General features: G+C 43.6%; 1 protein-coding gene across 3 annotated transcripts in view; it reads left to right on the plus strand.

The window, feature by feature from the left end:
* Positions 1-12399, plus strand: part of LOC101845937 (lethal(2) giant larvae protein homolog 1) — a 34655-nt gene extending 22256 nt beyond the window's left edge. For 2 of the 3 annotated variants that reach the window (XM_013084344.2, XM_035970567.1), the window contains exons 19-27: positions 980-1167; positions 1530-1813; positions 2493-2595; positions 2959-3079; positions 3844-4089; positions 4739-4834; positions 5617-5732; positions 6471-6532; positions 8349-12399. In XM_013084344.2, coding sequence (XP_012939798.1) covers positions 980-1167; positions 1530-1813; positions 2493-2595; positions 2959-3079; positions 3844-4089; positions 4739-4834; positions 5617-5732; positions 6471-6532; positions 8349-8609 — 1477 coding nt within the window. In that variant the 3' untranslated portion in view covers positions 8610-12399. The remainder of the gene's footprint in view (positions 1-979; positions 1168-1529; positions 1814-2492; positions 2596-2958; positions 3080-3843; positions 4090-4738; positions 4835-5616; positions 5733-6470; positions 6533-8348) is intronic. The other variant, XM_013084346.2, reaches the window with a different exon arrangement.
* Positions 12400-15220: the final 2821 nt, after the last annotated feature.

The following is a 15220-nucleotide window of genomic DNA, read 5'->3' on the forward strand; positions in this document are numbered from 1 at the left end:
GGGGTGGAGCTTTTTAAAAAATACTGTTCCAGGTGGGAACCAGTTGGCTTCAAGCATTGCCCCTCCACCCAAAATTTATTGCTTTCCTTCTCTAAAGGAGCACCCCGCCTATGTTATGGTGCATCATAAGTCATTGTGTTGTGACCACAGGGACCAAATTTAAAAAAAATAAAAGGCAGGTTCACTTCCAGCAAAAGACCCCATTACGCAGAGGTGATCGGACAGTTCACGAGAATGCGACCAGTTTGTCTAGGAAGTTAAAGCGCAAAACTGAAAGATGAGAGCGATGGTCGGGAAAAGGTAAACGTCCACGAGTTCACAGTTTGATGGAATGCAGTCTGACGCTTGCTTGTAGGCCCTCCCCGCCTAGTATTTGATGTAAGATCAGGTGGATCCGGGATGGCTCAGGTGATCAGGGAAAGCAAGGCATCGACGAGTTCACACCTTGGTGCTATCCCGTCTGGGGTAAACATTGTAATCGCTTATCGCGATTTACAACAGGTTTTGTCGCATTCACGAGAGTGAATGATAGCACATTTTCGCTACTTGGTTGATCAGCTGAGTGCCCAGGTTTCTTATTCTTTTTTTTTTCTTAAATAAAGACAAAAATAATAAATTTAGACCTGAAAAGCGGGATCATAGCCAAACGTAGCTCCTTCAGTGCTGGGTCTTGGGCGTGACTTTTATATAGTAAAAATTCTGTTTTTCCAAAACAGCGGGATCTTAGGCGAACCGGGACCATAAGCAGTGGGATCTTAGGCGGAAACTACTGTATTGAGCTCTGTCGGAGGTTAAGTCCTGTAAAAGTAGGAAGAATTCATGAGAAGATGCTTTAGGCAAATGCATTTGTACACAATGGTGTAATCTACTTTTAATTATGATAATAAGCAGCAGTTGTTAGTGCTGCAGTCTCGATGTGGGCTGTCTATGTGGTTGAAATTTGATATCATGTTGTGCTCACTTTGTTTTTCTCTAATAGGGAGGGCCAGAACATTGAGGAGACTGGCGGAGCTACAGCAGGTCCCTCTGGCGCTGCTGATGCTGGTGCTGCTACTGCGGTTGCTGAGTGCAAGCCTGAGGAGCGTCAGGTGGAGGCTCGCAGTGGGGATGACTCAATGGCTTCCATGGTCCGCTCGCTGTACTTTGCTGACACCTTCATCATCAATGGTAGGTCATGGTGTACCAGGATCTGTGTGCGTGTGTGATTGTGTGTGTGTGTGTGTGTGTGTGTGTGAAGGGGAGAGGAAGAGAGAGAAAAGATATTATCAATGTATAGTATTATTATACAATGGTGTGATTATGTATTTGAGTAACTTTTTGTATTTTTCTAAGTGTTACATTCTTGCATTTGTGTATGTGTATGTACAATCTTGCATTGGTGTGTATATATTCAACTTTGTATTTGAACAATTTGGCATGTGTACAATTTTGTGTCTGTGTGCATGTATTTACAATCGTTTCACTATGTATGTGTTGCTTGCCCTTATTATATACCAAATGTACATTCTTGTGTTTGTGTCTCCTGACAGGTGGCTCTCACAACCCGTCTCTATGGGTGGGCACCAACGGGGGCCACGTGTACGTGTACAACTTGTCTGTCCCTGGCTCTGACAAACGCACAGCTGACTACGTGTCCTGCCTCCTGGCCAAGGAGATCAAGCTGAAGCACCAGGCCCCCGTGCTGAGCATGGCAGTCATTGACAGCAAGAATGCCGTGCTGCCCGATGCTTTCGAGGTCATCAATGAGAGAGCCAAGGCTCCCGACATGGAGGGGCAACATTCAATCATCATCTGCTCTGAGGAACAGCTCAAGGTTAGTAGTAATAGTAGTAATATGATTGGGTAAAACTAAAGTTAAGACTGATGAAAACAAAATAGTGCGTTGCTGTAGGGCACATTTGAAAGTTTCATTTCCTGGCATTCCCCTCGTTGATTCTATGTCTTTCTTTTTGGCTACCATTTATTCATCCAGTGCCAGATCTGTGACAGAAGTGGGAGTTCATGATTCTCCATTCATTCCTTTTCTCGGATGCTATTAAAAAACCTTTTCCCTGATCTTTTCACGTTCCCCAATTGTTTTGGTTCCCTAAGAAGGTTGCTCTGGGCCTACCCCTGCCTCGTTTGCCTTCAATTTTGCCAGTGAGAGCTAGATGCTCAAGGCCTTTATGTCTATTCAGGTGTCTCCAAAACTGCATATGTCATTTCCTGACTGTCTTTAACATTGAGCGTCCCACGTGGGCTTCATCAAGCACTGCCTCATTTGATTTCTTTTCCTTCTATGATATTCTTAGCAGTCACATGGCTACCATAAATAACTGTTATTGTTCCAATGTGCATCTTTCCTATAAATTAATTTGGAACGAAAACTGAATGAAGTTTTGCCTCTAAAGATTATGTTACGAATGAAAAGGCTGGCTCTGCAGAAAAAAATAAGCAATTTGAAATGAGTTGATTTGTAGAGGAAACTAATGGTGCGATGTGCTTTTCCCCAGACCTTCTCATTGCCTGCTCTGAAGCCCAGATGGAAGAACAAGATCACAGCGATTGATGGAGCTAGGTTGAGGAAGATCAACTTTGTCACTTTCAGGAGAGAAGGTGAGCAAAAGTTTCATTAAAGGATTGTTGGGGGGGGGGGGGGGGGGGATGAGAATGTATCAAGTATAGTGTTGAGTTGGAAATATTTTGATATTCCTGATATAGAGATTCTTCAGGTCTCAGAAACATATTTGAGTACAGTTGAATTTTTCCAGTTTGAATAGAAAGTCTGAGAAAGGACAATGCCAAATTGTCTGTAGTGAGAAATGGACAACTTTGAACAATCATCTTGGAGTATGTCTATTGTGAAAACATAGTGCTGTTACATTACGTGGCATTTTGTCTGTATTGTTGTACTGGCTGTGTATCCTAATGGGATATTATTTCACAGTATCAACCTGTTCCTCTCCACCCACTATACAGGTGACAACTACACCGAGTTTGATATCGCCTGCCTCACCAACACTGGCGAGCTGCGTGTTTTCTCCGTGGCTACACTCAGACGTCAGTTTACCATTGGAGCCATCAGGAAGGAAGATATCCAGTAAGCCAGCTGATAGACACGCTCATCTATTTGCACTCGTACTCGCACACATACACGTACGAATGAACACATAGATGATAATATACATACTGGGATGTCATCATACCATCATACGCACACAGCCACATACAGATACTCGCACTCTCACTCTCTCTCTCACCAGTCGCCATATGAGACTCAGTAAACCACTGATTTGTACATGTCATCACTCTTTAGTCTCAAACCTCATTAACACTTTGCAGTCATACAGCCAGTAGTACAAAAGTGCGCCAGGTGACTGGAACGGATAATTTTAAAGTGACTGCAAAGTGTTAATGCACTTTTGTTAGATTTTATATTTTGGTTGAAAATAGAGGCACTATGCATGCTAGTCACAGTAGTAATAAAAGTGCACTTTGACCAATGAAAGTGTGTAAACATATCATGTAACTAATCCTTTTATTGTAAACTTTCACTTCCATTTTACATCTGTTAATTGCTTTCCGGTAACATTGTGTGCCTTGCAGTTACTAGTGCAGATGGTTGGAGGAAGTCATTGGTTGATCATACTTCTTCTTTTTCCCTCTATTATTTTTGTCTTTCTTACTTTTTTCCAATACTTAATGGCTGTTGTCTTGTCAACGTATTTCTTTCTACTCAAACAAGCAAACAGACGAGCAGTTTAGAGCTCTGCTATTTACAGTGATATCAACATTAACCAGAGGTCACAATGTCTATCCCATGTGTTAAACAGTGCTGTATACACGTGTCCATCCTGTCCCCAGTGGCATCGCCTCCTTTGTGTTCACCAAGGACGGCCAAGGCTTCCACCTTCAGTCCCCGTCGGAGTTCTGTCGTGTGAATCTGTCCACCAGCAGGAGCCCGGCCATGCCTTTGTGTCAGCTGGAACTTGCTGAGGGGCTCAGACCTCCTCCAGAAGAAAAACCACAGAGCTCGGCTGCTGGAGGGGCAGAGAACCCCACTGTGGAGGTGACCCCAGCCTCCGAAGAACAGTCACAAGAGGCTCAAGGGTGAGTTGCTTCACTCTATCACATGTGTGCTCTCTCACTCATTCTCTCTCTCTCTCACACGCATACACACAGATAGACGGTAATCTACGCATATATATAAACACACACGCATGCATACAAACACACATACATATGAACATGCATATACAAACACCTGCATGCACTATAATAGAGGCACATTCTCACATACAAACACCCACCCTCTCAACACTCACTGACACACACTAAGAGGATGTAACAAATGGTCAAATAAGCCATAAGGGGGATGCTGAGTAGGAGCCAGGTCACAATATGGTAATTTTTTCTGCACAAATGGAAGCTGCTTTTGTCTTTCAAATGTGCCTGCAAGTCTTTGCGGGGGGTTCAGTTGACTGTGGCCTCCAGACGAAGAAAACATGTTTGAAATACAACATGGCTGTTGGGTGGGTAGACATATTTTTTCGCTGTCATGGTGTTAGCATTATGTATTTTTATTGTATGTACTGTGGTTGAATGCAGTTGGAGGGTTACTCTTGTGTGTTCTACTGAATGACCATTATTGTGTGGATGCGCCTCGCCTTTCTCAAACAAAACGAAGCAGTGTATGTGTGCTGTATGAGTGTAGTGTTTGTAGTTTCTAACCTTGCCTTGGCTTGTGTCTGGTCCACAGTGAGGCTGAGGCCACAGCAGCCAGTGGCGATGACTCTAGGATGGACATGTCTGCCATGTCAGCTGACATCACCGTGGACAGTGTCAGAGATGTTATGTGAGTCCCAATCCTTACCACACCTGCTCCTATGTTTTCCCTTTTATATTGTAGTTAGTTGGCACCTGATCCCTCCTGCTCCCTCCCCCCTCTATATTCTCTCTCTCTCTCTCTCTCTCTCTCTCTCTCTCTCTCTCTCTCTCTCTCTCTCTCTCTCTGTCTCTCTCTCTCTCTCTCTCTCTCTCTCTGTCTCTCTCTCTCTCTCTCTCTCTCTCTCTCTCTCTCTCTCTCTCTCTCTCTCCCTCCTCCCCCCCCCTCCCCAGCATCCTCCTCCTCTTTCTCCACCTCCACTTTCCTCCAACTGACACATTTTCCCTGCATAAATAGCTTTTACTCTGTCAGTGTGCTTTTCTTCTTTTCAAAACCTCTGTCCTTGTTTTTGTTTTCGTAAGTTTTATTTTTTCCCCTTTCTCTCTGTGCTTAACTTTTCATTTTTTTTTGGTCTGCATTTCTTCTTGCCTCCCTATCCCCTCTCCCCCTCCCCTCTCATTTCTCTTTCCCCTTTCAATCTCTTTGTTCTTGATCTTCTTTAAATGATAACTAGTGTCTTTATCTCCCTATTCCATCTCTTTCTTTTATGGTCATCCCCCCCCCCCTCTCTTTCTCTCTCTCTCTCTCTCTCTCTATCTCTCTCTCTCTCTCACTCATTCTCTCTCTCTCTCTCTCTCTCTTTCTCCCCCCCCCCCCTCCTTTCTTACTTTTCCCCTTCCTCTCTTTTTTTCTCATACTTTTGTTGTTGTTGTGTTTTTTATGCTCATATATTGCTTCTGTGTGTCTGACAGAGAGGAGAGCGGCAACACCATCGTGACCTCGGTGAGAACCATCACCCAGACCACAACCTCCACTGTCACGGAGTCCGCAGCCTCAGCGACACAGGAGGGGGAGAACACAGTGGCAGGTCAGTAGGGATGGAGTTTCTGCCTCTGTATGTCTCTGTCTGTTTTTTGTTTGTGGCTTGTTTCTCTGTCTCTGTCTATATCTCTTGTCTCCCTTTTTTTCTTTCTCCATCTCTCTCTTTCTCTCTCTCTCTGTCTCTATCTTTAGTGTGTCTGTGTATTGGTCTCTCTCTGTCTCACTTTTTATCTCTTTGTAGGTATCACTGTTTACGTATGTGATGGGGGAAAAGAGGCCAAAAAGAAAATTGTGTGGAAGCGTCTCTAGTATTATTGTCTCCTGTTTTTGCTTGCCAATGAAACTTTTTTTTTTTACCCTCTTCATTGGGTTTTTATAAATGTTGCTACACAAGTTTTATATGTTGAAGATAAATACTGTTAATTCCTTGAGAGCACTTCTTTTTTTCCCCATTGTTGTTACTGTCTTACTTCTTCCTTTCACAAAATGATTGTTTTTGTGTCGACATGCATTTTTTTTTGTAAGGAGAAGCACATGGATCCAGTAATAGTCATTAAGTGCAAGGAAAAAAGCAAGACAGAGAGAAACAACTACAGGGATGTCACGGCATCTCTAAGCCCAAACAGATTAAATAATGTCCTTGAGTCATTGTGGTGCCTTTTGAGTGTCATGTCATGTGGGTCTGTGTTGACTTGTTATTGTGTATGAATTGTGTCAGTGTGGTTTCATGGTGTATAGTGCTGAGTAAGGTTCTGACTGTCTCCCCCTGGTTTCCCCACCACAGCAGTGACCAATGGCCTGGCCCAGGAAGTAGACGAAGTGACCGACGTGCTGAGAGAGACACAGGTGAGGGAAGAAAACAAGAGACTCTAGTGACTGGGGGAACACAGCCTGTGTCTGTTTACCTCTGTTTTGTATGATTGTGTGTGTGTATCAAGCTCTGTGTGTATGTATGTGCATGTGTAAGCTGTGTGTGTGGATGTGTGTGAAAGTGTCTTGAACTCTGGATGTGTGTATGTGTGGGTATGGATGGAAATGTAGGTAACCTTATGTGTATGTATATACCGGAGACTAAACAAGTATTTCTGGTGTAGAGAATAATGTTACCAGTGTCCTAACTCAACGTTGTACTCTGTGTCGTATATAGTGGAACCTACTTTGCTTTTGGTCGATGGCCTAACAGAAGGGGGAGGGGCCGCTTCGTGAGCCGCTGAAGGCTTGTCTCGGCCTCTTTGGTTTGTTCCTAGCCTTGCTTTAGACTTCTTTGTGTAGTCTTTGTACTTTAAGACTGATAATTTATGTCCCTGTGACTAGGAAACAGGTCACTTATGTCCATGTGACTAGGAGACTGGTCAGTTATGTCTCTGTGACTAGGAGATTGGTCAGTTATGTCCCTGTGACTGCGAGACCACTCAGTCCAGTCCTTGGGATTATTGCCTGGCCAGCAGTTATAATTATCTTTGCTAGTGGATGGAAATGACATGGTTCAGAGATGTAGCTCGAAATGACATGGTTCAGAGACGTAGCTCTCGACTCCAGGCAAGGGGAGTTGCATAGACTAACATGCATTTCCAGGGTCATGTCTCAGAGTTGTTCCCAGGGGTTATGTCATTGTGTCTTTCCCTCAGGGTGGGTGGTTGACGGATGCTTTGGTCGTGTAGTTTGCTCCTTCTTTCCTGTTGAACATTTATGGTTCTTTTATTTCCCTCTTTTTTGTTTTGTTACTCTCTTGTAACACATCTAATCTTCGGCGCTTATATGACCTAATTGTGTAGCAAGTGCTGTAAAATTCTTACTAAACAAAACTCCCCCAAGACAAGTCTGTTCTGTGAGGCTGACATGAATGTTTGTGAAACCTCCGCCCTTTGTGGTGGTGTATGTGTGTGTGTGTGTGAGAGAGAGAGATACCCCTGTGTTGTGTTCGTCTTCCTGACCACAGGGCTAGGTGTGGGAGGTCATCACTGAGCTCTTGCTTTCTTCACCTCCTGGTCACAGTCTACTCATGCTGCTTCAAACATTTGACCTCATAAGACTAAAGATGTCCATCCTTGTAGATAGTACAACATGGTTCTGAGTAGTTCATTTGAGAGGCTGTGACAATAGTCATGATAAGGGTGAACTGAAGCACTTTTTGATACATGGTGACAGTTCACAGCAGGTCGTGGTGGCGTCTGTATGGGTTGCTTTCTGGCTTAATCCCACAGCTTCTGTTGGAACTTGGGAAGGAACCAAAATTGGTATTGCTTAAGTGACAAACACTTCTCTTCTAAAAAGAACTCAGGATGTGTTGACTTTCAAAGCCACCTAAATAACTTCATTCTTTCTCTTGACGGAACAGGTTTCGTAAGTGTTTGTTGATATGGAATGAGTGTGTGTGTGTTTGCCCGCGTGTGCTTGCGCACGTGTGTGCTCGCAGACTTGTAAGTTTGTTTAGACTTTAATAAGTGTGGATATGTGAACAAATAAGAGTGTATATGCAAGCCTATTTGTTTTGTTAATGAAAAGCCTTCTATTTCCTGTGTCTGAGATCTTGTCTTGAATGTTTTTGAAGGGAATGGAGGCACCTGGGTTGTGTTTTTGTTGTTGTTGTTGGTGTTCTGCAGATCATATTGTTTTTTTCTGTCAGTTACTCGGTAGTTACTATATCACTGTTTGTCTCCAGCATGAGGTGACCACACGCACCAGTGAATTTGTGACCAGAACATCTGAGAAGTTGACCCACACAGGAGATGAAGTGACCAAACAGTTAAGTGAGCTCAAGATGACCACGGCGGTCATTGAGGATCCCTCCATGCTCAAACAGAAGCTGATGGAGTCCTCCTTCACCACTACCACCACCACCACCAGCAACAACGACACGGAGACGGCTGGAATATCAACGGATGGAGTATCATCAGCAGCATCCACCAATGGAGATAACTAAGGCCACACACAATGCAGCCGGTCTACGCAGCTAGTGGCCTCTGTGCACACACCATGCAGCCAGTCTCTACACAGAACACACATACAGTGCAACCAGTCTCTACCAGAACACATACAGCACAACCAGTCTCTACACAAAACAATAGGAGCCAGTCTACACAGAACACACATTCAACGTTGCCAGTCTTCAGTGCCCTCAGCAAACAGGTTACTCAGACTCGCCACATAGCCGTGAGAGCAGAGACAGTTTGACAGGATGTTTCATGGTTGTATGGCAATTTTACTCTGTGTGTGTATGTGTGCATGCATGTGTGTGTATGTGTGCATGCATGTGTGTGTGTGTCTGTTAAAATGTATGTGTGCTTGATGACTATAGTCATAGTGTGTGTGTTCGAGAAACCTTGTGCAGCTAGACCCCCCACTCCCCCCTCCCTCCCATCTTCATCACCAATGGCCAAGTATGTTGTAGAACTTTTCGAGATTCGAACCAGAGGACCACAAGCATGCCCTGAGAGTATGTGTGAAGTTTTCTTCGGGGTTTGTATGCAGGGAAAAATGTTCACCTTTCATATGAGGTTGTATGCACAGCCTTGATCTACTCTGCCTGGGCTGAATTTCCTTTATATCTGGTGAGCCTGAGAAAGTGAGCTCTAAATAAATTGACCTCTTGACCAAGTGTATTCTACCTTGTAACACAGTGGGACTGATGATACCACGCTCATGTACCTTCCATCCAGCCTTCTACTACTACTATTCTACAGGCGTTGCGTTATCACGGCTTCACAATACTCATGTCTGTATCGATTGTTGTACCTCCTTTTATTATCTCCACTTCTGCCGCATCCTTGGAGAGGAGGGACTGCCTCCTCGCCCGAGGTCTCGTTTCTCTCTGTGTGGGTGACAATGTAATATCTGCCACATTGTCATGTAGGTCACTGTACATGACATGACGGCACTCTGTACCAGGGAGGGAGCTATCTTAGAGGCTGTTTGGATACTAGATGACCTTCCATACACTACTTTTTGTTTAGTATCACAAAGGGCCACAAATGCTTCTCTTAATTTGTTAGAAGATTTAATGAAGGAAAATTTTAATGGATTTCTAATTGCTCTTGCAGATGTGAGGTGTGTCATTCGCCTCTTGGCATGACATGTCATTAGTTTAGTGACATGGGATGGCGTGAGCCTTGTGGCACAGCTTGTCATTGGTCGAGTTAAGGGTGTGTCATTTGTTTAGTGGCAGCGTGTTGTGCTGTGGCTTTATGGACTGCATCACATTATGTTGGCCACGCTGACTTGAGCTGAGAGCAACCAGGGAAACCCCGCCTCTTACTGGGCCCATTTTTACCAGCTACTTTTGTACAAAGTTTACTAAACTTAATGTGCTATGTCAATATTGTTGTAACTGTATATGTTTTTTTTCTGTATGACTCTGATCAGTTGCTTATTTTTCCACACACAAACTTGTACAAAAGGGCAGACAGACAGACATGCAGGCATTCCCAACAGTGCACATTCCCGAGGGGGACGCCCTATTTCTGAGAGAAAGAACTCCGTGAGAACAGTGCAGGAGATGGTAGAGTCAGAGCTCACTGCGTTCTGTTAGAATTGATGAAAGTTTTTACCTAAGCTCTTACCAGCAGACAATTAGTGTAGTGCAGTAGACAGTGTAAGAGTTAGAGTATGAACTTGCTTGCGCCTCCTCCCACACAAAGGCACTTTTCAGATTATTTAGCGGTGGAAATGAAAGAAATTGATAGTTTATTTTTGGTTAGCAAGATGAGACTGATGCCAAAATGGAATAATTCACTCGTGCAAGCAAAGCAGCAGGCATTTTTTACACTCATATATAAATATATATATAGATATATATATATATATAAATCTATACCTTCGTACTTGCATACTGATGTATATCACTTGTTTTGAATGTGACTTTCTTGTTGTGAATGGCATTTTGCAAGTCTACTTTTTTTGACTTTTTCTAGTGTGATGTGAGTGACATTTGAGCAGGAGCGACTTTTTTTTACATGAGTGACTTTCTCATTTAGGGTGTGATTTTTGTCATATGGGAGTGACTTTCCTTGATGGTAGTGACTTTTTGCTTACTTGAGTGACTTACTTTTTTTTTTCATGGGAGTGACTTTTTGATGATGGAAGTGACTTTCTTGTTTTGCTCATTTCTCTCATGTTCTTCACTCCTGTGAGATTGTGTTCCCAGTGCAATGTACATAGGGGGGGAATTCTCTACTCTTTATACCCCCCTCCCCTTATGTAGATGTAGACAGCTTTTTATTATGCTCAAGTTAGTGGTCGTGGGCCAGGGTACACCCCCACCTTCCCACCCTCCCTCCCAGTTGTTTACGAGAGAAATTCTAGCGTGTCACAGGATTGGTTGGGGGGTTGGTGGTTGTGGGGGGGCCGTGGCGTGGGACCAGATTGTGTTGTGATTCACTGACCTGATTTGTTGTGGCGAGCGTTGTGGGACCAGATGCTTGTCTTGTGATTGGGTTTTGCTGCTGCACCGCCTCGCTGTCCCTGTGCAGGGGGCCCAGCCATGGGGACAACCTGGACGGCCAGTCTACCTTTGGGGGACTTGTGACAGTGGTCTGCCCTGCCTGCAGGGTGTAGTGTGGTTGTGTCAGGAGGTGTGGTGTCCATGTATTGGGAGGTGTTTTGTTGTGTACCCCATGTGTCTGGTGGTGAGTGAAGGCTCTGGTGCGCTGGCTGGGACCTTGTGTGTGCATGTCTTTTGATTGGTCCAATATTCCTCACCAATTCCTGAGACCGTGAATTCCATTTTGTTGTCTGTTGCTACTAGTAATGGGAAGAGACGCTTGCAGTTACAGTTCTGTTGCTTTGCTTGCCCTCGATGGCCTAATGGGTTGTTTATTTTATGCATCACTTTGTTCTGTTACATGTACATGGACAAGTTTGTGCGTGTGGCTATACTGAAATAATGATGGTTGTGCAATCTAGGGGGCCAAATGCGGTTTCCCCTCCTTCCTTCTAGACGTATGAGTTCTGTTCTGTAGCAGTTTCAGTTTGGGTGGTGTTGCCAGTGACTCCACTATTCTTCTACTCTTTTCCATACTAACACTAGTCATAATCTTCGTCTCCTCACCATTGTATCTCAAAGTTCTGGCCTGTATGTGTCAGTACACCATCCTGGATGCTGGTGTTTTTCTGCAACACTGGCGTGTGCATTTTTGTGTGTTTGTAGACCTTTACAGAGTCACAAACTCTACAAATGACTACAGGGGGAGTAGCTATGGAGACGGCACATGTGCACAAGCTTGTGTTTGCTCACACATAATTGTGGGTACCAACAGATTCACACATGCACAACCTACACCTAACTGGGTACACTCTTGTGGGCAGAGACAGATAAAGAGAGAGATGGACTCTTGTACCTTTTTTGTAACCGTCCTCCTCCCCACCTTAGACTTACAGCTGCTAACACAGACGTCCTGGAATGTTAACGGAAGGAGAGAGAGCTAGAGAACGAGAGAGAGAGAGAGAGTGCCTTGTGTATACGACTTATTGCCGTGACCCCCCGCCCCAGTTTTTGTATGCATTTATTTTTGCTTGTCTCCCATGGGCTCTGTCCCGCCTTCTCCTGGCCCAGTCACGGAGCCCGCCTGCAGTAGTTCACTGACCAGGCGTGCTGTCTGACCGGCCTGCAGTAGGTTTTCCCTAACACTCTGTCAACGCTGGAGCATAGAGCATAGTTAACGCAATGTATTTTTTTATTTCACATTTTTACAAGAATAAAGTACTTTGCAAACCAAGCCTGTCTTTTGGTAGTATTCTTTGTTACTGTGCAGTAGTTTATTAGTGGGTGGAGTATTTGAGTTCTAGGAACTGAACTGTTAGGCCACTGGCCCACAGACCAGAGAAAATGTTGCTTCATTTGTGGAAAAGATGTAATGCAATCCAAAAAGTGAAGTCTATGGGTGGGCAGTCTTTTCAGACAGAAACAGATTCTGATTAACTTTCTTTCGATGCAAAATGTGCGTGGGTGGTTGGCCGATGTTCTGATGTGGTTTGGTTTGCTCCTTTCTTATCAAATATCTATTGTCCTTGACCTCCTTCTTTTGTTTGTATGTTCTTGTTCTTCTAATTAATCTTCGGCACTAGTATGAAATATGATCTGTGTTGCAAGTGCCCTAAAACTCTTATTAAAGCTTGTAAAACCAAAGCAAAATGTGCAGGGTCTGGATGGGCAGCCTAAATTATTACATGGTGAGAATGACAAAGTTACAAAGATTTTACTGTAACTACTACATGGTGAGGACTGCAAAGTTACAGAGACTTTACTGTAAATTTTATAGGCTTACTACATCATGGTGAGGACTGTGAAGTTACACAGACTACTTTTTTGGTGTTTTACAGCGCTCGCAACTGCATAAAAGGTCATATGACCGGGCGGGACATATTTAACTTAACATTTTCAGTTTGGTAGGAATTTTGAATCTTGCCCGAGTGGCGGCAGAAGCTTGCTCTTGTTGATTTTTCGACCACCAAGGGACCTTTAACCCTATCCGTACGTCCTGGGGTCATTTTGTACCCACGGGGTTGTATTCTTCACACTTTAGAATACTTCTTGTACGAAGATATCTTTGAAACTTTCAGTATTTCTCAAAAAATCATTTTGATAGACTGCTATGCAAAGCGTACGGATAGGATTAACGAGTAAATTTCCTCTTTGGAAAGTGGTGGCACAAAGTTCTCCACGTCGTATGGATACGATAGTAAAACACAACATATGGATAGGGTTAACATGCGCTACTTACACTTGGGATCTCCAAGATTTTTTGCCCTTATCCGAGAAGGCTAGGTGTTAGATCTTGCCTTCCATAACATCAAGGGTAGATCTGAAAGACAGCAGTAAAATTAAGGAGCCAATGATTTCTATTGCTGTCAGGTTTCGAACACGGTACGAATTGAATGAGAAACGTACCTCTAAACCACGAGAGCCGCGTAGACTTTACCTGAAATTTTTAACTTTACGGTGAGGACTACAAAATTGCAAAGACTTTACACTGTAAATACTGCATGGGGAGGATTGCAAGGTTATAATAATTTATGTAGACTTTACTGTAAATATTACACTTGTACACTGAGTAACAACTTTCCTGTTAATGTTAACACTACACGGTGAAGACTGGAGTCTTGACTTAATATTTTGGTGTACCATACTGTAAAGTACTGGAAGTACTAAGATTTAGTATTGGGTCCTCATACCCAACCCAGAGCGTCCCCGGGTGGTGGATAGGGGAAAGGCCTCCAGATATGGAGGTTAGCTGCTAAGCAGTCGCAAACCAAATGGGAGATGCCCTGGTGGCATAGGTGCTTCTTAAATACCTCACACACTCGAAGAAGGGACCATCTTGGCGACGGGAGGCGCCATAAATCCTACCAAAGCCCTCACTGCCTTGTGGGTTGTCAGTGGATGACAAAGGCTAGCGGAGACAACTGTACACAAACCGGCAGTTGGTAACGGGAAACCACTGCTGTAATATCCCAAGAATAGTCATGGAGAATTACATTCATTCATCAGATAACAGCGTTAAGGGGGTTCATGATCCAGCTCTGAACTCCCCGCTCGGCAGGGACTGCCACAGGCAGCAGGTGGCGCCCGACCGTCATCCAGCTACTGGCTGCAAAAATAAGCAACTGAACATAGCCACATGGAATGTGAGAACAATGTACCAGAAAGGAAAATTTGATAATATAGAGCAGGAAATGGACAGGATGAAGCTAAATATGTTAGGCCTTTCAGAAGTTAGATGGGAGGGGGCAGGCTGGATTAAAAGAGGATCCAAAATAATTGTATACTCAGGAGGAAAAACCCATGAAAGAGGAGTCGGAATTTTATTTGACGAAACAACAGCAAAGAGCATCAAAGGTTTTTGGGGAGTGTCAGATAGCATCATCGTGGCTAAATTAGAGGGAAAACCTTTTGACATAGGTGTCATCCAAATAATATATGCACCAACATCAGAGCACGACAACGAGGAAATTGAGACTTTTTATGAAGACCTTGATGAGGCAATGAAACTCTTAAAATCACAAGATGTAAAGGTAGTCATGGGAGACTTTAATGCCAAAGTAGGAAGTACACGTATAGACGATATAGTTGGGCGATGGGGGCTGGGTAAAGAGAATGAACGCGGGGAACGACTGGTAGAATGGTGCAGAGAAAATAATTTTATGATATCAAACACCTGGTATGAAAATCCCCCAAGAAGACGATACACTTGGAAGAGTCCTGGTAATAGAAGTAGAAATCAAATCAACTTCATACTTATTCTGAAACGTTTTAGAAATACAATTAAATCATCCAAATCACTACCAGGAGCAGACTGTGATAGTGACCATGTACCAGTCATGTGTAAAATGCGAATAAGACTGAAGAAACTTAAAAAGTCAAAGTGCCAACCAAAATTTAACATAGGTCTTTTAAAGACAAACCAAGAACTGGAAGAACGTTTCTCCATAGATGTAAGATGTAAGCAATACATTTCAAGCTTTGGAAAACATGACTTAATCGGAAGAACTATGGAGCAAAATGAAAGACTCAATAATGGAAGCTGTGGGAGAAAATGT

This window comes from Aplysia californica, unplaced genomic scaffold (genome assembly GCF_000002075.1).
Source record: "Aplysia californica isolate F4 #8 unplaced genomic scaffold, AplCal3.0 scaffold00287, whole genome shotgun sequence".
NCBI classification, from domain to species: Eukaryota; Metazoa; Mollusca; class Gastropoda; order Aplysiida; family Aplysiidae; genus Aplysia; species Aplysia californica.